General features: G+C 48.4%; 1 protein-coding gene and 1 long non-coding RNA gene across 7 annotated transcripts in view; one reads left to right on the top strand and one right to left on the bottom strand.

Annotated features, from left to right (window-relative positions):
- The window catches only part of DIP2A (disco interacting protein 2 homolog A), a 120,574-nt gene that overhangs the window by 81,947 nt on the left and 14,221 nt on the right, over window positions 1–24,406 (top strand). For 5 of the 6 annotated variants that reach the window (XM_032276508.1, XM_032276506.1, XM_032276510.1 and 2 more), the window contains 20 exons: window positions 140–250; window positions 1,832–1,955; window positions 2,334–2,443; window positions 2,908–3,010; window positions 5,455–5,519; window positions 5,677–5,770; window positions 6,715–6,834; window positions 8,157–8,271; window positions 9,744–9,883; window positions 12,395–12,531; window positions 13,157–13,237; window positions 14,435–14,562; window positions 17,671–17,785; window positions 18,375–18,576; window positions 19,547–19,656; window positions 19,743–19,823; window positions 21,984–22,107; window positions 22,390–22,511; window positions 22,637–22,748; window positions 23,773–23,882. In XM_032276508.1, coding sequence (XP_032132399.1) covers window positions 140–250; window positions 1,832–1,955; window positions 2,334–2,443; window positions 2,908–3,010; window positions 5,455–5,519; window positions 5,677–5,770; window positions 6,715–6,834; window positions 8,157–8,271; window positions 9,744–9,883; window positions 12,395–12,531; window positions 13,157–13,237; window positions 14,435–14,562; window positions 17,671–17,785; window positions 18,375–18,576; window positions 19,547–19,656; window positions 19,743–19,823; window positions 21,984–22,107; window positions 22,390–22,511; window positions 22,637–22,748; window positions 23,773–23,882 — 2,304 coding nt within the window. The remainder of the gene's footprint in view (window positions 1–139; window positions 251–1,831; window positions 1,956–2,333; window positions 2,444–2,907; window positions 3,011–5,454; window positions 5,520–5,676; window positions 5,771–6,714; window positions 6,835–8,156; window positions 8,272–9,743; window positions 9,884–12,394; window positions 12,532–13,156; window positions 13,238–14,434; window positions 14,563–17,670; window positions 17,786–18,374; window positions 18,577–19,546; window positions 19,657–19,742; window positions 19,824–21,983; window positions 22,108–22,389; window positions 22,512–22,636; window positions 22,749–23,772; window positions 23,883–24,406) is intronic. The other variant, XM_032276509.1, reaches the window with a different exon arrangement.
- Window positions 9,874–24,290, bottom strand: LOC116550538. Its single transcript, XR_004268482.1, has 3 exons — window positions 24,280–24,290; window positions 15,664–15,669; window positions 9,874–10,660 (listed from the first exon to the last, which is right to left on the bottom strand). It is a non-coding gene; the product is annotated as an uncharacterized LOC116550538 (long non-coding RNA).

Here is a 24,406-nt window from a genome sequence, read left to right as displayed (position 1 = left end):
TTTGGGGCTAACAAAATTTTATTTTGTAACTAGCTTTTAATTTAGCTAGATATTGTAAAAATTGGAAATTTGGATGATGGGAGAAGGGAAAGGGGGAGGAATGTGAGAAGGCTAACTTCATTTCTTTGTACTGTTGTAGGTGGCGCTCGTGTTTCCAAATAGTGACCCCGTGATGTTCATGGTTGCGTTTTATGGGTGTCTCCTGGCAGAGCTGGTTCCTGTCCCCATAGAAGTGCCATTAACAAGAAAGGTAATAAACCCATGGCTGAGGTCCCACCTGGTTCAGTTCTGAACTTGAGTCTCGACACAACCAGTGGTATCTTGCATCGTTTTCGCTGAGTGTGGGCAGGCAGCAAGCAGCTGTTTTGACAGAGGAGAGGAAGCTAGTAGTTGACAGGCTGGCCAAGACTCAAGAGAAATCAGATGCCGTTTTTTGTTTTTTGTTTTTTTTTTGAGACAGAGTCTTGCTCTGTCGCCAGGCGCCAGGCTGGAGTGCAGTGGCGCGATCTTGGCTCACTGCAACGTCTGCCTCCTGGGTTCAAGCAATTCTCCTGCCTCAGCCTCCCAAGTAGCTGGCACTACAGGTACAGGCCACCATGCCCAGCTAGGTTTTATATTTTTAGTAGAGACAGGGTTTCACCATGTTGGCCAGGATGGTCTCGATGTCTTGATCTCGTGATCTGCCCGCCTCAGCCTCCCAAAGTGTTGAGATTACAGGCATGAACCACCACACCCGGACCAGATGCCGTTTTATCTGACTTTCTTCTTGCTGGTGAGAGAGGCACTGAGAACAGTTTTGCTGGTGATGCTCCCACACCACACTTTTATTAGGTGGAGCTGTTCTATCACCTGTGTGAATTTCCCAACAGAAATGATAGCCATTTTTTCCTTTAATGAATAGAATTATGATTCAATAAGATTTTATTAAACTTTTCCTCAAAACCATATGTTTATAGAAAACAATTATTATTTCTCAGGTATAAATATATCATTACAGTGAGATAGCTCACTTCTCAGAGGCAGTTTTAAATAAACAAGACGGAAATTCGTGCATTTCTGTTCATGACAGTGAGCAGTTTTGGTTGCTGTCTAGGTGGCTATAACATTTTGGATGTAAATATCAGTAATCTGTTTACTAAAAAGTCATTTAGAAGTAGACAAGGCATGTATTTTAGAGTGTTCTGTCATCCTGTCCCAGAATTCAGGCAGTTGTTAACATGAGCATTATTCACAAATAGTCAAGAATCCCAAAAGTAAAATTTGCAAATAAAACTAGTGTATCGCAAAGGATAATATATGATGAGCAGGTATTTGAATGCAGTGATTCTTAGGAGTAAAACTAGAGATTTGTCAAGTATATATGAAGAAAATGACAAAATTTTGCTGAGGAACACAGAAGACTTGGCTACAAGGAAACGTGTTTCTGTGTGGAAATAATTAATATTGTTAATGACCAGGCCTATCCAGGTTAATTTGCAAATTTCAAACATGATCCAATAGAAATTTCAATGCCATTAATTTTGGAGTTTATTAAAATGCTTCTAAATGTCATTTGTAAGAATAAACTTTGAGAAATTAGCCCATCATATTTTATATTTTACCACAAAAACAAACCAAAATTATCTTTTACATTTAAACATAGTTGTCACATTTTCATGAACGATTTCTATGAAAAGATCATATATATCAATAATAGGACTGAATTGTTCTGCAAGTTTTATGAGGGATGCACGAAAGATCTGTTCTTTGTGCATGACCTGGAGCACCGAGGGTGTGGGGCTGGGGCTGCTCTGAGCACCCCATTTCCACACTGTCACTCTGCTTTCTGCAGGATGCAGGCAGCCAGCAGGTTGGGTTTCTGCTGGGCAGCTGTGGGGTCTCCTTGGCCCTGACCACAGACGCTTGTCAGAAAGGCCTCCCCAAGGCACAGACGGGAGAGGTGGCAGCTTTCAAAGGTGAGGACTGCCTAGGGAAGGGGAGTCAGTGTTCTGATTGTGGTCTATGTTAAACTGTCTCCAGGCACGCTGTTCCAGAAATTAAACATGACGGAGGTGGCTGAGTCTTCAGCAAAAATGATTGCTTGTTCAAGGCCTTGTGAATCTCGGTTTTCACCTGGCTTAGTGTCTCGACCTGTACTGTCTGATATGGTAGCCACTGGCCGGATGTACCTTTTTAAATTAAATAAAATGAAACGAGACTAAAACTTGCACTCCTTAGTCGCAAGTGCTGCATGCTGCAAGCCAGTGTTGCATGTCAGAGGCGCAGGCTTCCAGTGTGGGGAGTAGAGGCATCTTTGACTGCTTGCTGTTCTGTCTCCTGTCTGTGTGTCCCAGGATGGCCTCCCCTTTCCTGGCTGGTGATTGATGGGAAGCATCTAGCCAAGCCCCCCAAGGACTGGCACCCTCTGGCCCAGGACACAGGGACTGGGACTGCCTACATTGAGGTAATGACCGTTCCTAACTCAGAGCATGTAAAAACGTGCCCCACAGGCTTAAGTCTTGCTTTTCATAAGAATTTAAGTTGCCATGTATATATATTTTAAATTTTGGCCTAAGAGTTCTTGTTTTATCTCTGCCTCAGAAATCTGGAGTGTCATATAGATCCTTGCTCAGATCCTTCCAGGTTTCTCTCTTACCTAATTCTCTCCTAACTTGCCCCCTGGGGATGGAGACAGTAGTGATGGAGTCCATGTCACAGCATTGCCCTCGGGTACCTGCCCAGGAGGAGCCATGAGTTCAACTGAAGCATCCCCTCAGTGGCCAGGGCTTGCCATGCACCTGGGCCTCATGGGATGGTTAGCAGAGAGACACTGACCAGTTCTTCCTTTGAAGATTCTGTCAGTCTCCATTCTGTCTGTTGTCAGCTCTAGAAATAACATATAATGTTTTTTTCCTTGGCATCTTTCAGTATAAAACCAGCAAAGAAGGCAGTACAGTGGGCGTCACTGTGTCCCATGCATCCCTGCTGGCACAGTGCCAGGCTCTGACCCAAGCATGCGGGTACTCAGAAGGTAAGGGCACTTGGGGTGGGGTGCTGGCCCCTCCAGCCTCACACAGATACTTGACGTACCGAATCATGTGACTGTTGCTGCACCTGTCAAAACCACCCCTGGGTAATGCCTTTGCCCATTAATCCAGGTCATGCCAGGTAGGGAGATGCACCATCTTTAGCATGCTTGTGGGATCTCTATACTGGCCAAGAGGGCATACAGCGTCTCTTATCAGAGTCCAGGCAACCCCATTCAGGGTTGTTTTCAGTAAATGCACATGGATGTTGGTTTTATGGAACATGAAACCTATATCCCACTGATTCACTTATACACAGTACTGGGTTCACAGGCCAGCCCTAGGGGTCTGGCTTACTTTGTGACATACTGAGGGTCAGGGCATTTTTCATTCAAAAAGAGGAAAACACTCTTATTTTTCTATTACTGTATCTATGACTGTAGTTTTGACCTAAATCGTCATGCATGTAAATATGTAAGTAGAATATGGTTATAGATGATCTCTTGGTAAAGTATAGCTGGCACCTGATTTACTTCAAATGTCAGATACTTAGGGAAATACTTTAAAATTAATATTTAACTGATAAGTACTAATTGTATATATTTATGGGGTACACTCTGACAAATAATTTTAAAAACTATAAAAATGGATGCATAGCAGTTTTCTTACATTGTAATACTGGAATTGAACAACACTAGAAAGTGGAATTTAATGGTATTTTTAAATATCTAAAATATAGGTGTTTAAGGCCAGGTGCGGTGGCTCACACCAGTAATCCCACCACTTTGGTAGGAGGAACACTTGAGGTCAAGAGTTTCAGACCAGCCTGGACAACATAATGAGACCCCATCTCTACAAGAAAAGAGAAATTTTAAATAAAATTTAAAAAAGAAAGAAGTGTTAAGAAGCAAGGGGTAGGTTGAGGGCACAGCTAAAGCTTTTACTGGAGATTTGGAAAATGATTTTAGGTATTTTTAAAGGACTTTATTAAATTCAAAAAGTTAGATCTTTCAAATCAAGACCCATGAGTTTCTTTGTCCTCAGTCCAGAGCTAATCTTACGTATGTCACCTATAATTTGGGTTCTTTAGCCAGGTGTGGTGGTGTGTGCCTACAGTCCCAGCTACTCGGTAGGCTGAGGTAAGAAGACCACCTGAGCCCGGGAATTCTGGGCTGTAGTGCGCTATGCCAGCCGGGTATCTGCACTAATTTTGGCAGCAACATGGTGACCTTCTAGGAGTGGGGAACCATCAGCTTGCTAAGGAGGGGTGAACCGACCCAAGTCGGAAAGGGAGCAGGTCAAAACTTCCATGCCAATCAGTAGTGGGGTTGTGCCTATGAATAGCCACTGCACTGCAGCCTGGCAACATGATAAGACCCCGTCTCTAAAAATAATAGTAATAATTTGTGTTCTTTAGCCAATAGAGAAAGGGTATTTATAGTACTGTTGTTCATGATGCAACAGCATTTCCTGGCACACAAGTCAAACTTCTCCTGTTCGCCTTTGGAGTGCTGTGGCCTTTGGCGAGAAGCCAGGTCTGCCCAGCCCCAGCCTCTGTCCTTTCTGCCTGTGAAGTAGGAGCCAGGTCCTAGAGAGGACTTGGCCGGGAGCTCCCTAAAATGTGTTAGCTGCACACCTCTGGATGAGAAAACAGGCAAAGGAAGAGTGACTTTCTGAAGGGTGATGTGAACCACCAGCTCTATGAGATAGAGGGGAGATGCTGGATCACAGCCTCTAGGTGTGAGAATTGAGGAGATCTGGTGTAGAGTTGAGAAGTAAGAATATCCCTGACAGTTTTTCATCCCCACCTCTTCATTCTGAAAATATCCACTCAAAACATGTGATGAAAAGATGTGGTGTGGCCAGGTGTGGTGACTTATGCCTGTAATCCCAGCACTTTGGGAGGCCGAGGTAGGCAGATCACCAAGGTAGGAGTTTGAGACCATCCTGGCCAACATGGCGAAATCCTGTCTCTACCAAAGATAGAAAAATTAGCTGGGTGTGGTGGCGCATGCCTGTAGTCCCAGCTATTCGGGAGGCTGAGACAGGAGAATTGTGTGAACCTGGGAGGCAGAGGTTACAGTGAGCTGAGATCCCACCACTGCACTCCGGGCTGGTTGACAGAGCAAGACTCGGTCTCAAAAAAGAAAAGAAAAGATGTGGTAACACCTTTTACAGCTTCTTCAGTATATGATGTTCCTTTGCCTTCCGATTAGTGCTCAGCATGGTTCTCTGCATTAGTTGCATGACCTTCTACTCTTACGTGTTTCCAGTCATTTGAATAGCTAACCAGGATTATTATTAATTGGTACATATTATTTGGAAATGCTGTATCTGTTCCCTGAAACTTAACATGTTGATGATGTACTCACCTCAGAATTTCTCTAGAAAATGCATAGGGCTTGTTCAGAGGTTGATCAGTAGTTTAACCTTCTTTGTCCACTTTCAGCTGAAACATTAACAAATGTGCTGGATTTCAAAAGGGATGCTGGTCTATGGCATGGAGTGTTAACAGTGAGTGTTGTTTGCTGATGACTAATTGTTGGAACAAGGGATTGAGATGAACCCGAGCCTCTGCCTGAAATGTTGTTGGGAGAGTATGTTGGTTTTGTTTTTCTTTTTCTGGTGTGGCTCGGGCCTGCTTGCCCTGAGGGTGTCTGCTCCCCCACAGAGCGTCATGAACAGGATGCATGTGGTCAGTGTCCCCTACGCACTGATGAAGGCCAACCCGCTCTCCTGGATCCAGAAAGTATGCTACTATAAAGGTAATGGATATCCTGGTCACGGCACTCACCGTTCTTTAGGAAAAGCTCTTTGAACTGATCTTTGGTGATTAAAAAAAAATAAAGCTGACATGGAACTGCAGATGTAGGCTGAGGAGCCATGGGACGTCTTTCTTGGTCATACCCCTGCCCAAGAGAATGGGGGTTTTCTCTGCCTCGGGCATGGCCCTCAGGGTTTCATGGGTGATGTAGTAAGATAGCGCCACTTGGTGAGGTGGGGGTCTCACTTTTCTCAGTGGTTGAGGTGCCTCCTGGGACCAAGCAGGAAGCCCCAGCATGGCCACACCTGCACAGTCGGCAGTCTGTGTTCTGCCCTGTGGAGCTCAGTGGCACCTTTACCAGCTACTGAGGCACTGGCTCACCTGGGACACCATGTTGCCTTGTTCTTCCTGCTGGGCTGTGCCCCTCTAGGCATGTCTCAGAGCAGCAGGGAGGGTCAGCTCTCTCTGTCTGTCCCGCTTTATGGAGGAAAGCTGAAGCTTGGGTGGGGTGGGGGTATTTGCTGGGTGCCACATGCTAGCCAGTGCAGGGCCCAGATTGAGGCCTGAGACCCTCTGTTCAGCTCCTGGGGTCCTCACACCTCTCGACCAGCCAGTACCAGGGGTTCGGGGAGGGACAACGTGAGACGAAGCAGGCAGATAGGAAAAGAGCAGTATGGAGCTTCTAAGAAAAGATTAATGTTGGAAATGGATCTGAGTTTTTGATGTCTAAATTGTACCTCAGAGTTGATTTTTGTGGAAAAAGTGTTGAGGGTTAGTTAGATTGCATATGAGAGACCGCTGCAGAGAGCTTGTAACCTGGGAGCTAAGTGTTGAGTCTCTTTCTGTGTGTGCACCTCTGTGTGGGATGAGGTGCACGTGTGTGTAGGTGTGTGAGGGTGCCAGTCCTCGTGACGGAGGGATGTCTGTGCCATCCTCTCTCTGCAGCTCGGGCCGCGCTGGTGAAGTCACGAGACATGCACTGGTCTCTCCTAGCTCAGCGAGGCCAGAGGGATGTCAGCCTCAGCTCACTGCGAATGCTGATTGTGGCAGATGGTGCCAACCCGTGTGAGTGAGCCTGTGCGCCTGGGGCATAGCCCACACAGTGTCCCCTCCTACAAACCAAAGTAGAATACACTGAGAAGCAAAACTGAGCTGTTTACACATCGTTTCTATGACATGGAACATCTTGGTGATTCACTGGCTTATCTCATGCATGTTTATTAGGCCACTAGATTTAAAAGCAGTTTTAATACAGTTGATGAAAGGTACATGCCTTAATGAGAGTCATCTTTCTTAAGTAATTACCAGATTATGCCGTGGCCTGGGGGTTCCTGTTTCTCTTCAGACCTCATCCCCAGCCTCCTGCCCTTTGTCCTGGTGCCCCCACCTCGCTGGTTTCTGGCTTAACTTCTCCCACCAGGACCCAATGACTGTTCCTTCTGGTTTGCCTGGGTCGCCCCCAGATCCTCCCAGGAGGAACTCCCTGTGGCTGCTGCCTGAGCACCTCGGACTTCCTGTGTACGGTGGTCTGAGTGATAATTGCTTTTGTCAGAGCTGCACACATGTGAGCTCTGGGGCGCAGACTGTCCAGGGTCGGACTCGGTACTTCCTCTGGGGAAACCTCAGGTAATGCTGGTCACACAGGGGCTCCTGTTGTAGCACGCACCTGTTGACCAGATATTGGGGCTTTTCTTGATTGTTAACTTGCATCACTGTCTAGGCATTGGAGACTACCCTGGGTCAGAAGCTGACATTTCGTCTTATCCCCTCTCCAGTGTAGCACAAGAGATGGAACCCCTGGTATCCCCCATCTCTTGGGAGAGCACCCCACCTTTCAGCATGCCCAGAGCCTCTCATTCTCAGGTCCACACCTGAGACAGTCAGGGCCTGCTTCTGGGTTCTGCAGCGCTGCTCAGGTCTCTTTGTCTCTACCCCACGCCCACTGCCTCTCTGTGGTCCACATGGTGGAATCAGCGTGCCCCACCCCTCCAGTGCCTCCTCCCGTGGCACTCCCCAGTCGCTGTGCCTGATACTTGCAGTGCCGTGCGGCTTGTCAGCCACCATATACGGCGCCTTCCTGTCCCTAGTGATGCCCTTTTTGCCCTTTATAGCACCAAACCGTCCATGGCTGCCTGGTTTTCTTTAAAGACACCATCTCCCTTGAAGATCGTGAAGTCTGAGGATGCCTTGAAAGGGCCCCTTCCTTCTGCTGACGCAGCCCTGGGTCCCGATGGCTGCAGGCTATGCTGACTTGAGCTTGTACAGCCACCAGCTATTGCCTGGTGTACTCCCAAGAGCATGTGCTCCTGTGTGTTAGTGGCCAGCTGTTACCCTTTCCCTGCTGGCCCCCAGTTAGTGCTGGCATTCCACCTTGTTGCTCCGTGCAGGGTCAATCTCCTCCTGTGACGCCTTCCTCAACGTCTTCCAGTCCAGAGGTCTGAGGCCAGAGGTCATCTGTCCTTGTGCCAGTTCTCCTGAGGCGCTCACTGTCGCCATCCGCAGGTAACCTCATTCCTTGCTTGTGTCTTGTGAGCACTGAGTTGAGTCTTCCGTGTACAACAGAGTTATTCTGGAGCTGTGCCTGTTAGGATCCAGGCCCATTTGTGCAGCAGCACCTTGGTGCCTGGCCTGCTGCTTTTTGCCAGCTTGGGCTTGCATGGGGAATTGAGTAGCAGCTTCCTGGGCCATATTCTGGATTCTTGCCGAATGCCGGCTTGTGATTTTTCTGAAGTGCTTGCCAAATTAGAAAGGCCTTGTCATCTCGTCTGTAGCCGTAGTAATCATTACAACCTAGGAACTCGTCCTTACTCGGAGGCAGATGCCTGTCAGCCATGGAGTCTGTGGGAACCATTGACCTGCCTGGAGACGCGCCCAGCCTGGTGCTTAGCATCCAGCCACCCATCTCCTGGGAGGCCCATGCTACCCTCGTGGCTGTTTTCCTCATGTCACCTCTCTCAGCCTGGAGGGCATGTTGGGCCTACAGACTGTCCTGAGCATCCTTGTGTGTGGGTGCGGGGCTGCTGGCCCTTCCTGTGCTCCTCACCCTGCTCCGGAGGTTTCCTTTCCCCTCCTCTTACCACTCCAACCCCAGTTCCATCCTGGGGGTAGAATGCAGTGTACTCACAGCTGAGGGTGTCTTAGCCTCAGTTGTGGTCTTGTATTATAGTCACATATTCATAAATTGTGTGTGTTTCCATTTATGTAAGTAACCCCAAGTTTCTAAAAGTAACCCTAACTTTTTAAACACTTAACATTAAAAAACACTATTGTCATCTGCAAACTATAAATTGTTCTTCATTCTTTTGTTCTATGATGATTTGTTTTGCGCAACGGTTTAATTTTTTTCTTATTGGAGGAAACACTAACCTTTGTTGCTTAGTGTTCAGTTACTATTGTTGTATCACAAACAACAACAGTCATTTTATTATCTCTCAGGCTTTCTGTGGGCCAGGAGTTTGGGAAAACCTCTGCCAGGTGCTTTTGGCTTGCAGGAGATGGTGTTTGGACAGGAGCCGTGAGGGGCTGAGACCATCTCTGGGCCCCCACCTGGCCTCTCAGAGTGGGCTGCTCTGGGCTTCCTTGCAGCGCAGTGGCCTCAACACAGTCATTCTGTTTGCCTGGCTTCCCAGGGCTCCAGGCGAGTGTCCCAGCACAACCAGGTAGAAGCTGAATTGACATTTATGGCCTGCACTGGAAGTCACATAGCATCACCCCCACTGTAGTCACAGGCCCTTCTCCCACTGAATGGCGTGTCGAGGTCACATTGCAGAGGGACATGTGGTGTGGAGACATTGCAGCATCTTTGGGACATGTTGTGTGGAGACATTGCAGCATCTTTAGAACATGTGTTTCTCACAAGTCTGTAGCATGGAGCAGTGGCTTTGGTGCAGAATCATGCTGCAGGCAAGGTGGGCTCACCTCCCTGGAATTTTATCCCCCTCATCAATTAACTCCATTGTGGTTTTGTTTTCTAGGCCACCTGATCTGGGAGGACCACCTCCAAGAAAAGCGGTTCTGTCGATGAATGGTCTAAGTTACGGTGTTATCAGAGTGGATACTGAAGAAAAATTGTCAGTCCTTACTGTTCAGGACGTTGGTCAGGTGATGCCTGGAGGTAAGGGACTTAACCAGAGTGGGTCTTTGTCCGCGACTGATTGATGTAACAAAAAGGGTTATAAATGTTCCAGGCTTTGTCGTAGTGCTCTAGAAGCAAGCATGCAAGTAAAACGATTCTCAAGAAGGTTTTCAAGGTAAATTGGAATTTTAGTTTGTCAAATATTTGCTCAGTTTTTTCCCTGTCTTTGTGTTAAGTTTAAAGATGAGCTAAAATACAAAGATGTGTATGTGGGCTGTGCAGCTCACTTACAGTTCTCTGATGTTTGGGGAGATGGTGACAATAGCTCACTGCATTCCAGTCACAGGTTTTATACTTCACATGTGTTGAAGCACTTAACCCCACAGCAACCATGTGAAGTGGGCAACTCTGAGGAATATGGTAATGTTTATGAATAACTTGACAATTAGGTTATCTAAATAAGTTGAAGCAACCATGTGTTATGGTTGAAGCCTCATGGAAGCTTCCCAGAAATTCTTATGTGTCAGAAAGGCCTATGTGATCTCTTGTGCAGAAGTCAGCTCTGTGGGCCTGACTGTCATGTTACATGTTGGAGGTTTTTCTTGCCAGCCTGAGGCAGAACCTGGCCTGGGAGGCCCTGGTGACAGCCGAGTAGGGTCACTGTCACATGGTCTGAGGCTGCCCTGCTTGTAGCCACCCCACAGCTACTTCAATTTTCCTGCCTCAGGCTCTTTTGGGGTTCATGGGCAGCTGTCTTGGCCCCTTTTGGTGACTTCTAGAGGCAGGCCCCATCTCTCAGTGCAGTCTCACCCTTTCCTGTGAGGCCCTGACTGTGTTAGGGGTTGCAGGCACCGCGTGCTTCTCAGCATTCTGGCCCTTGTGCCCGCAGCTCTGCCTTCTGCAGGTGGCTGTGCTGCTCAGGTGCAGACCCTGTGGGTGGTGCTGGCAGCTCAGCCATCCCTAACCTGGAGCTCGGGGCCAGGTGGTGCCTGATCCCTGTGTGTACACAGACACTGGGTCCTCACTGAAGACTGGAGGATTTCAGCTTGTGTTTCTAGCTCTACTTTTTATTCATATGAATGACATCCTTTTCTTCCTGTATTTCTACTTGGAAATGGACCTGTCCGTCTTGTACAGTGCTTGAACCTGTGGCCAAAACATTTTCACATACATCAATCATTGGGGTCTCACTTATTTATGTGATGGGGAAAATATAGGTAGCTGTTTAAACTTTACTGGAAAATCATGTTGAGGTCATGATTCTGAATGAATCTAAGGAACATCTGTAGTTGTGCGCATTTTATTTGTAAAATGTGGATTAGGACATGACATGCATGTGTAGTGCTCTCTAGGTGTATGCACAGCGCTCTCCCAGGCGGACCTGTTTCCCATGATGCTTCACAGCCCCCTGGCTATGCCCCTTGTTGTGGGACTGAGCCACATGGTGAATCCGACGGGTGATTTGTCTTCAGCAGTTTTTCAGTCTGCCCTGTGTAAGCCTGCGGTGTTTGTGTTCACTACGGCATCAAGGGTATACGTAGTGCTTTGTGTCTTTTTGTGACCTTGCCCCATCTCTGCATGTGCCTGTGAGTGTTATGTGGCACTGACGGCTGCCTGGAGTGCAGACAAGCACCACCTTCCATATCAGCCAAGCATGGCTGCATTCTCTCTGCTAAGTCTTTTATGATGATGGGGCTGTGGGAGGAGTCACGCTGAGGCCTGCACCATCAGGCTCCGTGAAAAGGAGCATATGTGCAGATTGGGCCCCCAAAGCAGAAAGAGCTGAGAAACTGAAGAAGGAGGCAGACAGATCCAGTTTATCAGTAAAGGGCGATCTATTGGGGAACTTACCGATGAAATCATGATCTTGAATCGCTGCAAGACAGGCAGATCTCTGCGCTGCAACCCTCCAGACCCAGGGCCTATGTCTTGGGGAAAAACATCTGTGCTCTGGAAGGAACGTACACATGGCCGAGGGAGTGCTCTGGGCCTCGTAGCTTATGGCGTTTACAGCAGCATCAAAGGTTGTTTTGGAGGTTAGGCAAAACTTAAGATGAATAGATGTTTCTCCATGAAGACATCTTAGAGGCACTCCTGGACTTAGATTAGTCTGGAGTCACATGGCAGATCAGCATTTAAAATAAAGTTACTAGAAAGGGAGCAGGCATGGGGCAGAGTTCTGTCAGGCTGTGGTGTAGGAGCCAGTGTGGTGGTGATAGTCAGGAGCACCCCACATGGCCCCAAGAGGACAATGGGATAGGAGGCGGCACAGGGTTTGTTTATCATAGAGGACATATTTTGTCAGCCGGGGCTTATTATATGAAGGATGTGTTGTACTTTCTAGTCACCTTACAGTGGTTATAAGAATACTACATATGCAGTGTAAGACTTACAACTGGGTAGCGTGTGTATCATAAAACTCCTTATAAGAAGATGCTGTGTGTATAACATCCTGTTTCCATTACTGCACAAACAGCAGCAAGGAGATCTTTGTGAATGATCCATTTAAACATATCCTTTATTATTTTGAGGTTTTTTTTCTCATTTTAGCTAATGTATGTGTTGTGAAGTTAGAAGGTACCCCTTATCTTTGTAAAACTGATGAAGTGGGAGAAATATGCGTCAATTCCAGCGCAACTGGCACAGCCTACTATGGATTGCTTGGAATCACGAAGAATGTGTTTGAGGTTTGTCCCTTTTCCTGACTTTCCTGTTTAAGTTAAGTTCTGTGACCACTCAGGGGGCCCCAGGTGTGCGGGGTGCTGGGGGATTGCAGTGGTGTTGGGGATGGTCTCCCTCCACACAGGCCCTCCTAGGGCTGTTGGCACATGGCCTACACACCTCTGTGTGTCCTCCCAGAGTGAGGGTGGGGCCGGGACCAGGACCAGACATGCTGTGAGAAGCTGGGAGTCAGTGTGCTTCCCACGGTCCTGCATGGGAGAAGGGCATGTGGGTGCTGCCTGGTGGCCGATAGGAAGGCACTCACTCTGGCCCCAGGGAAACCAGCCCTCTGCCACATTTGCATTGTTGTAATGTGAGTTGTTCAGGACAAGTCTACTGAGGCCAGGGGAGGCCACACATCCAGAGCAGAGGTAAAAGGCATGCTTGTGTCCTGCCTCAGGAGGCCTGCCCAGGAGATGGAGTAGCCAGGCCACGGAAACTGGGCCTATGCAGTACCAGCCTCTTTTTTCCCCTGGTTGGCAGGCGTGGCAGGCATGCACGTGGTACTGAGTCTCCTGCCACCTGCTGGGTCTTTTTGGCCAGTTAGTTGGTTGTCCACAGCCTGATTGTGCCCCTCTCCACTCTGTGCAGACAGTTCCAGTCACTGCAGGAGGGTCACCCGTCTTTGACAGGCCTTTCACCAGGACGGGCCTGCTGGGCTTCATTGGGCCTGTGAGTATGTCCTCCCATATCAGGACTGGCAGTCAGGGAAGGTAGGGGGCGTGGCTAAGGGACACCTTGCTGCAGTCCTGCTCTTGTCCTGGCTGTTCCTGACCTTCCATGTGGCCTTGGTTGGTCACGCTGACCTCCCCGCCCATCACCGCACCTGTGTGCAGGGCCGTCCACACCTCCGAGATCAGTGTGCAGTCCTGCACACAGGCCCGAGTCGGGGGTCCCAGGGATGGATGAGGGTGTTTTGCTTTTTATATGGAGTGGCTGGTCCGTGAATATTCATTATACCACTATGGATGTCTAAACTATTTAAAAATAAATACTTCTATTTGTAACATCTTGACCCAGTGTTTCTCTCAGCTGGGCAGTTTTGCCTCCTCCTTCCCAGGGGAGTTCTGGCAACCTCTTTTTTTTTTTTTTTTTTTTTTGAGTTAGAGTTTTGCTCTTGTTGCCCAGGCTGGAGTGCAGTGGCGCGATCTCGGCTCACGGCAAACTCCGCCTCCTGGGTTCAAGTGATTCTCCTGCCTCAGCCTCCTGAATAGCTGGGATTACAGGTGTGTGCCACCACGCCCAGCTAATTTTGTATTTTTAGTAGAGACGGGGTTTCTCCATGTTGGTCAGGCTGGTCTCGAACTCCTGACTTCAGGTGATCTGCCCGCCATGGCCTCACAAAGTATTGGGATTACAGGCGCGAACCACTGCACCTGGCCTTCTGGCAACTTTTGAAGACATTTTTGCTTGTCACAACTCAGGGTAGGGGAGTGTTCCTGGCATATAGTGAGTACCTAGAGGCCAGGGATGCTGCTTGGTGGCCAGCATTGCCCAGGACAGCACCTGCAACGATATTGTCAACCCAGAAGGTCACTGGTGCCGGGTTTGGGACCCCAACCCTTAGTGCAGCAGTTTTCAGTCCTTCACAGACTCCACCCACAACTTGTTTCCCACTTGTGAGCGTTTCCCATGCTCCCTTCCTAACACTGCCCCACAGGCCTGCTTCCTTCCACACAGCCTGCCCCTTTTCCGAGCCTGGCTTGTCATAGGGCCTGCATTGCACATTGAGTCTGTGGGGCATTGACCCAATTGCGAGGCGCCCGAGGCTCCTGTGCTGTCGGCCCCTTCTTGGGGGGCCTGACCATGGTCCTGGCGCATCCAGCTTCTGCCCATGGGTGGAATCCTGACCCACACCATTTCCCTCAGGACAACCTGGTCTTCATCGTGGGCAAATTGGACGGGCTGATGGTCACTGGAGTTCGCAGACACAATGCGGATGATGTTGTGGCCACTGCACTGGCCGTGGAACCCATGAAGTTTGTCTACAGAGGCAGGTGATGCGCTGCGGACCCCTGTGCCGGGAGTAGATTCCTTCCTTTTACAGCTGGGGAAGTCTGTCCGTAGTAGATGGAAAGCCCAGCAAATTTGAATTCATAAAATCTAAACATTGTTGTACATCAGAAAGCTCCTAAATAAAAAGGAAAATATTTGCAGCAGTGATACCAGAGTTAATATCCTAACTGTCCAAAGAGTTCATTGAATTCCTCAAGAAAATAAGGAATTTGATGTAAAATTTTGGACAAAGGCTCAAGGGGACAAATCAGAGAGGGAAAAATTGAGTAAAGCAAAGGAGAAATGTGTCCAAGTTCCTAATAGCCTTAGAATGTGAATTAAAACAGAAAAGTACCATTTTCTCTGTGAGCCACACAATACCCTACATTGCTTCTGGAATGAAAATCAACTCAACTTTTCTACATGTGTAAAGCAAGGACCTTAGAGATTCTCTTGAGCAAAGAAATAGACGTCTGGGCCTACACCTCTGGGCATAGGGGCCACAGGAAGGGAATTTTGCTCCTTCTTTTTTTTTTTTTTTTTTTTTTTTTTGAGATGGAGTTTCAGTCTTGTTACCCAGGCTGGAGTGCAATGGCACGATCTCGGCTCACCGCAACCTCTGCCTCCTGGGTTCAGGCTATTCTCCTGCCTCAGCCTCCTGAGTAGCTGGGATTACAGGCACGCGCCACCATGCCCAGCTAATGTTTTGTATTTTTAGTAGAGACGGGGTTTCACCATGTTGACCAGGATGGTCTCGATCTCTTGACCTTGTGATCCACCCGCCTCGGCCTCCCAAAGTGCTGGGATTACAGGCTTGAGCCACCGCACCCAGCCTAGAATTTTGCTCCTTCTACTCCCAAGCTCTCTGTCTGGGAGGAAGCTCTCCCCCTAATTGGTCCACTCAGCCACCTTTTTAAATTTTATTTTTCTCAAGTGGGTGCCTTTTTTTTTTCTTTTTTTTTTAAAAGAAAGGGTCTTGCTCTATCGCCCACCCAGGTTGGAGTGCAGTAGCCTGATCATAACTCACTGCAGCCTCAACCTCCTGGGCTTCAAGCGTTCCTCTCACCTCAGCCTCCTGAGTAGCTGGGACTATAGGCATACACCCCACACTTGGCTAATTTTTAAAATTTTTTGTAGAGATAGGGTCTCACTATGTTGCTCAGGATGGTCTTGAACTCTCCTGGGCTCAAGCAGTTCTCCTTCGTTGGCCTCCCAAAGTGCTGGGATTACAGGTGTCAGCCAATGTGCCTGGCCAAGGGCATGCCTTTTGTTACTCAAACTAAGGTACCTGGGTGCCAGGCCAGGCCCTGCCTTTGAGTAGCCCTCAAAGCAATCATGAGGGGATTCTGCAAAGTGATGTGTCGTCATGGTCAGTCTTGAGGAAGAAGCCCAAAAGATGGACAACAGGGAAGGTGGGAGATTGCTCAGGGGGCCTGGCCAAGCAGGCTATGTGTGTGCATGTGCACGAGGAGGGTAACACAGCCAGGGTCATGACCTGCCCCCCACAGCAGAAATGGGGGACACTTTGGGCAGGGGTCCTTAGGGATAACATCAAGGTAGCCCAAACCCTGATTTGAGGTGAAGTGGGGAGACCCCCCACCCAGGGCCACCTATACCTGATTGTACCTGGAGGTGAAAGAAGCCTCCACCTCCCAAGCAGGATCCTGAAGAGGTGAGGCAAGCCTGAGTGAATAATGGGGTCTGGGTAACTGCATCTGCAGGCAGGATAGCCTACCTGGACCCATTAGGAAGAGCTGAGGAATACAGGAACTGGAAATGGAACCCCAACCAATTGAAAGTATGTGTTATTGGAAGAAAAGCAATAGAAGATTTGCAACATGAAATAAGATCGAGAAATGCTAGCAAAGTAATTGTTCAAAGAACACAATAGATGAAATACATAGAATGGATACAGCTAGAGAACAAGTTGAAAAGGTGGAAAGTCAGACTAAGGAACTACTCTGGAAGTAAAATAGGAACTTTAAAGGAACTATTAACAGAGATGGGAGAGAATAAGGGCTGGTGTCCACATAGCAGACTCAGGGAGAAGGGATACATGGAGTGGAGCAGGGATTGTCTGAGGAAGCAGGTGGTTGGAGTTCTCTGGACTGGGAAATGGTCCACAGAGAGCCCTATGGCATGTTGAGTTTATCTGTGTTCTCATAGTGGACCACAAAAAAGCCAAGCAGAACACATCAGACTTCCCCACAGTGCAACTGGCACAAGATAACAGTGCACCCAATTTGCCCAAATTGTCAATTGTGCAGTTGTAGTAAAAAATACTTTTAAGCATGTAAATTTCAGAAGTTTTGACATACAAAGGTCCATATTGAAAACAGTTTTGGTCAACATACTAAGAGAAATAAATTCAGTAAGTGCTATAAGATATGAGAGTAAGGAGAACTCAATATTAGGTAAGGTCTGTTGTATAAAAGTGTGTGTGTGTGTTTGTGTGTACACACACCAGTCAAGTCATAGGAAAGGACAAGAGAAGGTATATCCATAATGTCCCAGAGTCAGAATGGTAGACATCCTAAAATGATGGGTTTGATGGGGAGATCATCATCTTAATTTATAATGATCATCTTCTTATTTTATATTTTATCTCTGTCTTATAAAGACAGAAATATTAACTCAAAATCTGAAAGAAGAAAAAGGCAACACAGAAAAAAGGAGGACATGTTGAAATTCTTAAGATACTAAAAACAGGTCTAACTATACTAATCACAATAAATGTGAATAGATTAACTCTAGTAAAAGAGAGGTGCAATCTGTTGTATTAAAAAACATAATTAATAGAACTTTTAGATAGATTTGTGCACAAGGAAATTAACATCAGATTAAGGAAATTTTTCTTGTAAAAATATGTATCTTTCTGGCTGTTTTGCTTTGCCCTGAAGTCCTCTCTGTTTTTTGTGACTTGAGACACATTTCAATCGTCATTGAGATTAGAATGATGAGTTACTTTACAAATTTGCAGCAGGTAGCACCATTTCATAGACTGCATTTTAAATATAAGGACAGCCTGCCTCTTCCATTATGTGGTGAGAATGCATCTGTGCCTTGTTCGGCCTCTTGCCATGTGGCCATTTCCATGTCTCATCCCTCAGGATCGCTGTGTTCTCTGTGACTGTGCTGCATGATGACCGGATCGTCCTGGTAGCTGAGCAGCGGCCGGATGCCTCGGAGGAGGACAGCTTCCAGTGGATGAGCCGCGTGCTGCAGGTGGGCACCCTGCACAGCCTGTGGTTCGGTGAATCTCCCAAGCTGTCCCCTCCGACTCCACTCTGAGCGCCAAGTGGTTGGTTTGTTCCGCCCTGTCCTCTCTGTCTCCAGCTTGTTTATCTGTATTTTTCATTGCAAATTGACAAATTATAGCTGTCACCTCAATATTTATTTTTTTATGTGAGAACATTTGAAATTCACTCTCATTGTGATTTTGAAATGTACAATACGTTATCTGTGATGTTCACCAGTCTGAATATATCTCAAAGAAAAAACTTTCCTTGTCCTGTCTAATTGAGGCTTTGTGCCCTTTCACCACCATCTCCTCATTGCCCCATCCCTCAGCCTCTGGTCACAGATTTATGGACATGGGTAAACAAATACTGTGTGTGTGTTTCCCCTTTCTGACTTAAATGGTAGAAAACTGTACACACTCCTCTTCATCTTCTTTCCTCATCTAACATAATGTCCAGAGCTCCATTTCCTGGCCTGGAAAAGAGGTCCATGTAGGGGATGTTCCTGTCCCCCACCCAACATCTCCCCAGCCTCAAGTTGGGGGCCTGGGCCAAGCAGGGTCCTTCCCTTTCAGGCCATCGACAGCATCCACCAGGTGGGCGTGTACTGTCTGGCCCTGGTTCCTGCCAACACCTTGCCCAAGGCTCCTCTTGGAGGGATTCACATTTCTGAAACCAAACAGCGCTTTCTGGAAGGGACACTGCACCCGTGTAACGTGCTGATGTGCCCTCACACCTGTGTTACCAACCTCCCCAAACCTCGTCAGAAACAACCAGGTTAGTTGTACCTAACAACAGGATGCTCTCTAGTCAACATTGATAGCAACTGCGCTTGTGGTTAGGGTGCAGCCCAGCTAGACCCTCCAGTGCCAACTGCCCATGTCTTTGAGGCTAGAGTCAAGAGCCAGAGCAAGGGTGCACCCCAGAATGGTGCCACCTTCTGCCTTCCTGGAACTAGCTACGCATGGGGGAACTTAACCACATGCCCTATATGGTGGTTTGCATCTGCCTGTTAGGAACCAGTTGTAATGATAAACTCCAAGATGGTCTCTTAGCTTTGCATGGCTAGGAGATGGCTCCTTAGGGCTAGAAATGATGCCCAGGATCATACTGGAGCTTAAAGTCAAAAGTGCCTCTGTGGCCACGCTGTGCTATGGGGCACGAGCCATACCTGTCCGCAGGAGCCAGCTGCCTGCCTCTGCCCTGGGACCTGCCGCAGACACTGGGTTGATGGGACCTTGGAAATTTCTCAGCAAGTGGTCAGCTTTCCTTCCCTCATTTTACACATTTAAAAGCTAATTTTAAAGACTGGCTTAACCTTAATGCAGTTTTTCATTTCTTTGATCATGTTGATTTTTAGTACGTTGCAAAGTTTTTTTTGTTAATTACTGAACACATAAAATATCACTAAATACATTTCATCAGGAAGATTTAATTTCCTGGTTTATTCATAAAGTACAGTAAAACAAAATATGTTAAGAATTTTGCTGTGACTCAGGCCAAATCATATCCTCTGAGATATGTCATGTAGTAAACTTCTATATTTAAGAGAGAAGTTCTGTTTGTCACTTAGCATAAACATTGTAGCTGGCTTTCTGAATATTTGTATCTCAATAGAAGAGTTAAGTGCCTCATTCAAGTATGTTTTCAAAATAAAAAATATAATGAAAAAAAGTCACATGACTTTTTTCTTCTCATTCTAAATGAGAAGTTACTAGCATCTCATTCAGAATTTCCCTATTTCTAGAGGTTGGACCAGCCTCAATGATCGTGGGGAACCTGGTTGCTGGGAAGAGAATTGCACAGGCTTCTGGGAGAGAGCTCGCCCACCTGGAGGACAGTGACCAGGCACGGAAGGTAACAGGCCAGTTTTTGGGGGAGGGGTGGTGGACAGGTGTCCATACCCCGGAGGCTGCCGGTAACCAAATCACCCTCTCATGCAGTTCCTGTTCCTGGCTGATGTGCTGCAGTGGCGTGCCCACACCACTCCTGACCATCCGCTGTTCTTGCTGCTGAACGCCAAGGTGAGGCGGCGTCGGGGCTGGTAGAGCCCGTTGCTTGTCTAGTTGGTGATGCCAGCGCCCTGGTGGTTTTCCCATGTAGAGAACAGTGTGCCTGTGGGCTCAGCCCCCTTGTCCGGTGTGGTTCTCTCGGCCTGCCCCTTCCTTTGTAGGTTCCTTGTTTTCCACACAATTCACACAATAGTATTTCTACTGATTTTGTGTTTAGCAGGAAAAGTCTTATCAGCTCCAGTTTTTAAAATTAAAAACTGCATACATGTAAATACTTCTAAGTTTGTGAGCTAAAATGAAATGTTTTTTAATAAAAAATTAGGCATTTAGAATTTCTACATTTGTTTACAGCTTTTAAATGACAAATGTTGCTTCTGACCCTGTTCCTGCTGCTCATTTGGAAATTCTCATGTGTTTCAAGTTCCTGTTGTGTGCATTCCAGTATGCTAGGAGCATTCGGGATGCCAAGGAGAAACTATAATCTTCATGTTCAGGTTGTGGGCAGGAATGCAAAATGTGGAAACAAAGTTAAATAATTTAAAAACCCTCCTGCCCCATGCGCCATACAAGCTGTAAGAATTCTTAAGCTTTGGTGTGGTAAAGAGTAGCTCACTGTGGCTTAGAAGATGCTGGTCTAGCTTTTGGTATTGCTCATTCATTCAAAAAATACTTACTGATGCCTGCAATGTACACAGTGTTAAATAAAAAGGACCCCTATTCTTAACAGGTTTGAAATCAGTCTTCCCTGCTAGAAAACAAGTTCTGTAAGAGAGAGATTTTGTTTTTCTGGTTTATTGGAAGCATCTAGAACCATGCCCAGTAAACATTTATTTTATGATTGTTTGAGTTCTAAAGCCTACAGCCAGCCAATGATTTACCATTGACCATGGTAAAATCAGCTTAGGTGAGAACCTCGACATCAGTACAGTGGAGGGATGTGACCTGGAGTGCTGGGGAGGGGGCTTTGGATGGAGCCAGGGTAGCAGGGGCTATGAAGCAGTGATGGACAGTGGCTCAAGGCAGGAGAGGAGGCCAGTGTGGTGGGGGCCAGGTGGAACCATGAAGGGACGCAGATAAGGCTGGGGGTCGCTGGGTTTCCCCCGAGGGTGCGGCGGGATCCAGGGCCTTGGGGGCTTTGAGTCCTGGTCCAGTTCTCAGGTTCAGTCTGACAGGGCCCTGACTTATGTGGACTGGTAAGACTCTCAGGATTTGGACTGTCAGAATCTGCCCAGCCCTTGTGCCTAGGCATGGCACACAAGTGCTTCCACTGGTCTCTCTTTTTCCCTGCTTCCTGTCAGTAGAAGCCACCACTTGAGAAGTAGGGAGTTTTAATGTTACACTGGTCTGCTCTGGAGTTTTATATTTGTTAGACTGAATTGCACTTTTTATCTTCTTAAGGACTAAAAAAGCTGTGAGGCCTCGCATGGGATCAGGGAGGATGAGTTTCCTGAGCAGAGGGGTAGGGTTACAAGGTGTTTCTGTTTGTACTGAACTGGTCACATAGCCCAACACCCATCAGCAGAGAGACAGGGTGAAGGAATGAGCGGGTGCAGTCCGCTGTGGAGGAGGCGCACAGACGCCTCTGAGAATCCAGCTGCAGATGACACAGGCCCAGGCTCAGTAAGGCAGCCTGTGGGCATGCACGGTAATACAATTGAGGGATGCTTGCCCGCCGCTTACTATTTATTTATAATGGTGCTGTATGGAATATTTTATTGAAAAGGCCAGAAAGGTCTTTAGCCATGTGTTTGTGGCTCTGCCCTGGGTGAATGGAGTGGCCGCATCTCCCTTTCAGCTGGGACCATGCAGGAGATGCTTGCGTGCCTGTCCCTTCACTGCTGGCAAGAGTACACAGATGGTGAGAAGAGACACTAGTCGTGGGCCAGGTGCAGTGGCTCATGCCTGTAATCCCAGCACTTTGAGAGGCTGAGGCAGGCAGATCACCTGCGGTCAGGAGATTGAGACCAGCCTGGCCAACATGGTGAAACCCTATCTCTACCAAAAAGAAAAAGACACCAGCGTGGTGAGGACGCATAGGACTGACACAATGTCATGATCACGGATAATCACAAGGCATCGTGTGCAGTGGCGTGCATGCGGTAAACACGCACATCTGCGAACAGCCCATCTGCAGGCACCAGCACGCAATGAGCTCAGTGATCGCTTTCCTAGGGCACCGTCACAAGCACTGCAACCTGTATCCAGCTGCACAAAAGGGCTGAGAGAGTGGCCGCGGCTCTGATGGAGAAGGGAAGACTGAGTGTTGGGGACCATGTGGCTCTGGTCTACCCACCAGGTAGGCTCACTGTGGGGCTGTCCACCTGCAGTTCTTTGTAAGCAGTCACCTGCCCTAAGCAGCCCCCCAGATATTCCCTCCCCGAAGCAGCTTCCAAAACCAAGCTCATCTCCTCCTCTCTGCATCTGTCTGCCTCCTCAGCTCAGCTTCCCCTTTGGAAACCCGAAAGTCACCCCCATCCTCCCTAGCACGGCCTCCCTCCTTTCTTGCAGGAATAGTGGACAGAGGCTGGTGGGAGCCTCTTGTGGCTGTCCTCCTCATGGCTAGTCCTTGTCTCCACAGGGGTGGACCTCATCGCCGCATTCTATGGCTGCCTGTACTGCGGCTGCGTACCTGTCACTGTGCGGCCCCCGCACCCTCAGAACCTAGGCACCACGCTGCCCACCGTCAAGATGATCGTGGAGGTGCTCCCACCTGGCCCTCGGGACAGGGTCTGTGGGTGGGAGGCTGCCAGGCTGCCCTCCGCTGCCCCCCTTTCTGGGCAGCTCGAGTGGCCCCACTCACCCACCCTTGACCCCTCGCCATGCAGGTCAGCAAGTCTGCATGCGTCCTCACCACACAGGCCGTCACACGGCTGCTCAGGTCCAAGGAGGCTGCTGCCGCTGTGGACATCAGGACCTGGCCCACCATCCTAGACACAGGTAAGTGCCCTCACACTGCCCAGGACTAGTCCCTTTTCCCATGTTGTAGGTGTGGCCTGGCTCCCATCCAAAAACATGTGAGGCGAGAGCAGTCCTGGCAGGAGCCTGGCTGACGGCAGGGGTGGCCCCTGGGCCCTGGTGAGGAGTAGGGGTCCCTGTCCCGTGTGCGAATCCGTTCTCCACTGAGCCCATGGCAGCCATAGCCATTTCCAAGTGGTGCAGAGCACAGCCTTGCCCCTCTCACCCACCTCCTGCTGGCATGGGGGCTGGCAGCTCTTTTCTGTGAACCCTTTGGGGACACAGCTCCCACCACATGCCACCACACCAGCATCCCTTTCCCCATCATTGGTGAATGCCACTGTGCCCCCTGAAATGCTGAGGGCCAATGGGGCGGGGGTCTGAAAACCCCCTGGCTCCCGTCTGCTGTGGACCTGTCTCAGCCTGGGCTGGATGGGGCTGGGCCAGGGCAGCTGGTGCAGGGGAGGGCAGGCTCAGAGCAGAACAGCTGGCCAGGGCCCCAGAGCCTCACAGGATTGCCTCAAGGGAAGCAGTGCCTGCCCTGGTGAGCCTGTGCCCAGTTGCACCCAGGCAGGCAGTGGTGTCTGGCTCATGGGGCCATGAGAACTTGATGAAGCATGCAGAACTCAGAGCCTGTCCATGGCTATTCTTGCTGTGGTTGGAACTCTGGGCCCTGCCACAGACTCGGAGACCTTCGGCAAGTCCTCAGTCCTCTAGCCTTTCCTAGTGGTCAGTAATGTGATATCTCTCCTCCTTGCCTGCCTCGTCCCACATCCCCACGGGCTCAGTGTGGTTTTGGTGGGGCTGGGTAGCATTTCCATGAAGAATGAAATACGCTTTTCTGAGCACACACAGCCTGCATCCTCGTGACCTTACACCTGTCCGAGCTCACTCTCTGCAGGACTCCCAAGGACAAATCATGTGTCACCTCTTGCCTGTGAAAGCTCAGAGCACTCAGAATAAATGCAGAAACACACTGATATTGCTGGTGTCTCCTGTTTAACAGATGACATCCCTAAAAAGAAGGTAGCGAGCATTTTCAGGCCCCCCTCCCCCGACGTCCTCGCATACTTGGACTTCAGCGTGTCGACCACTGGTATATTAGCGGGAGTGAAGGTAGGTCCTCTGAAATCCTGTTGGCTTCAGCTCCTAGAAATCAGGGTGGGTGGACAGAAAGGACGTCAGACGAAGGTTTAGGCAGTTCCTTCGTATGCAAAGCACAAAGCAACAATACTGCTGCTTAAGATTTGTGTTAAATACCAGTAATCCCCTAAAATGTGATTAGCCTGAGAGTAATGCATATTTTGATGCTTTGTGGTCATGTCTAAACTTTTTGATTTATGACTGTCCGGCTTCCAGGAACTGGTGGCTTCGATGAATCTGTTTCCTTGCTGGGAGCCAATAGCTCAATTAAAAATTTTCAGTATCCAGGCTGGGCATGGTGGCCCACACCTGTAATCCCAACACTTTGGGAGGCCAAGGCAGGTGGGTCACGAGGTCAGGAGTTCGAGACCAGCCTGACCAACATGGTGAAACCCTGTTTCTACTAAAAATACAAAACTTAGCGGAGCATGGTGGCACACACCTGTAATCCCAGCTACCCAAGAGGCTGAGGCAGGAGAATTGCTTGAACCTGGGAG

This window comes from Sapajus apella, unplaced genomic scaffold (genome assembly GCF_009761245.1).
Source record: "Sapajus apella isolate SASKATOON/1434 unplaced genomic scaffold, GSC_monkey_1.0 scaffold8, whole genome shotgun sequence".
NCBI lineage: Eukaryota > Metazoa > Chordata > Mammalia > Primates > Cebidae > Sapajus > Sapajus apella.
The sequence above is the reverse complement of the archived record's forward strand: the minus strand, read 5'-3'. Positions and strand labels throughout refer to the sequence as shown.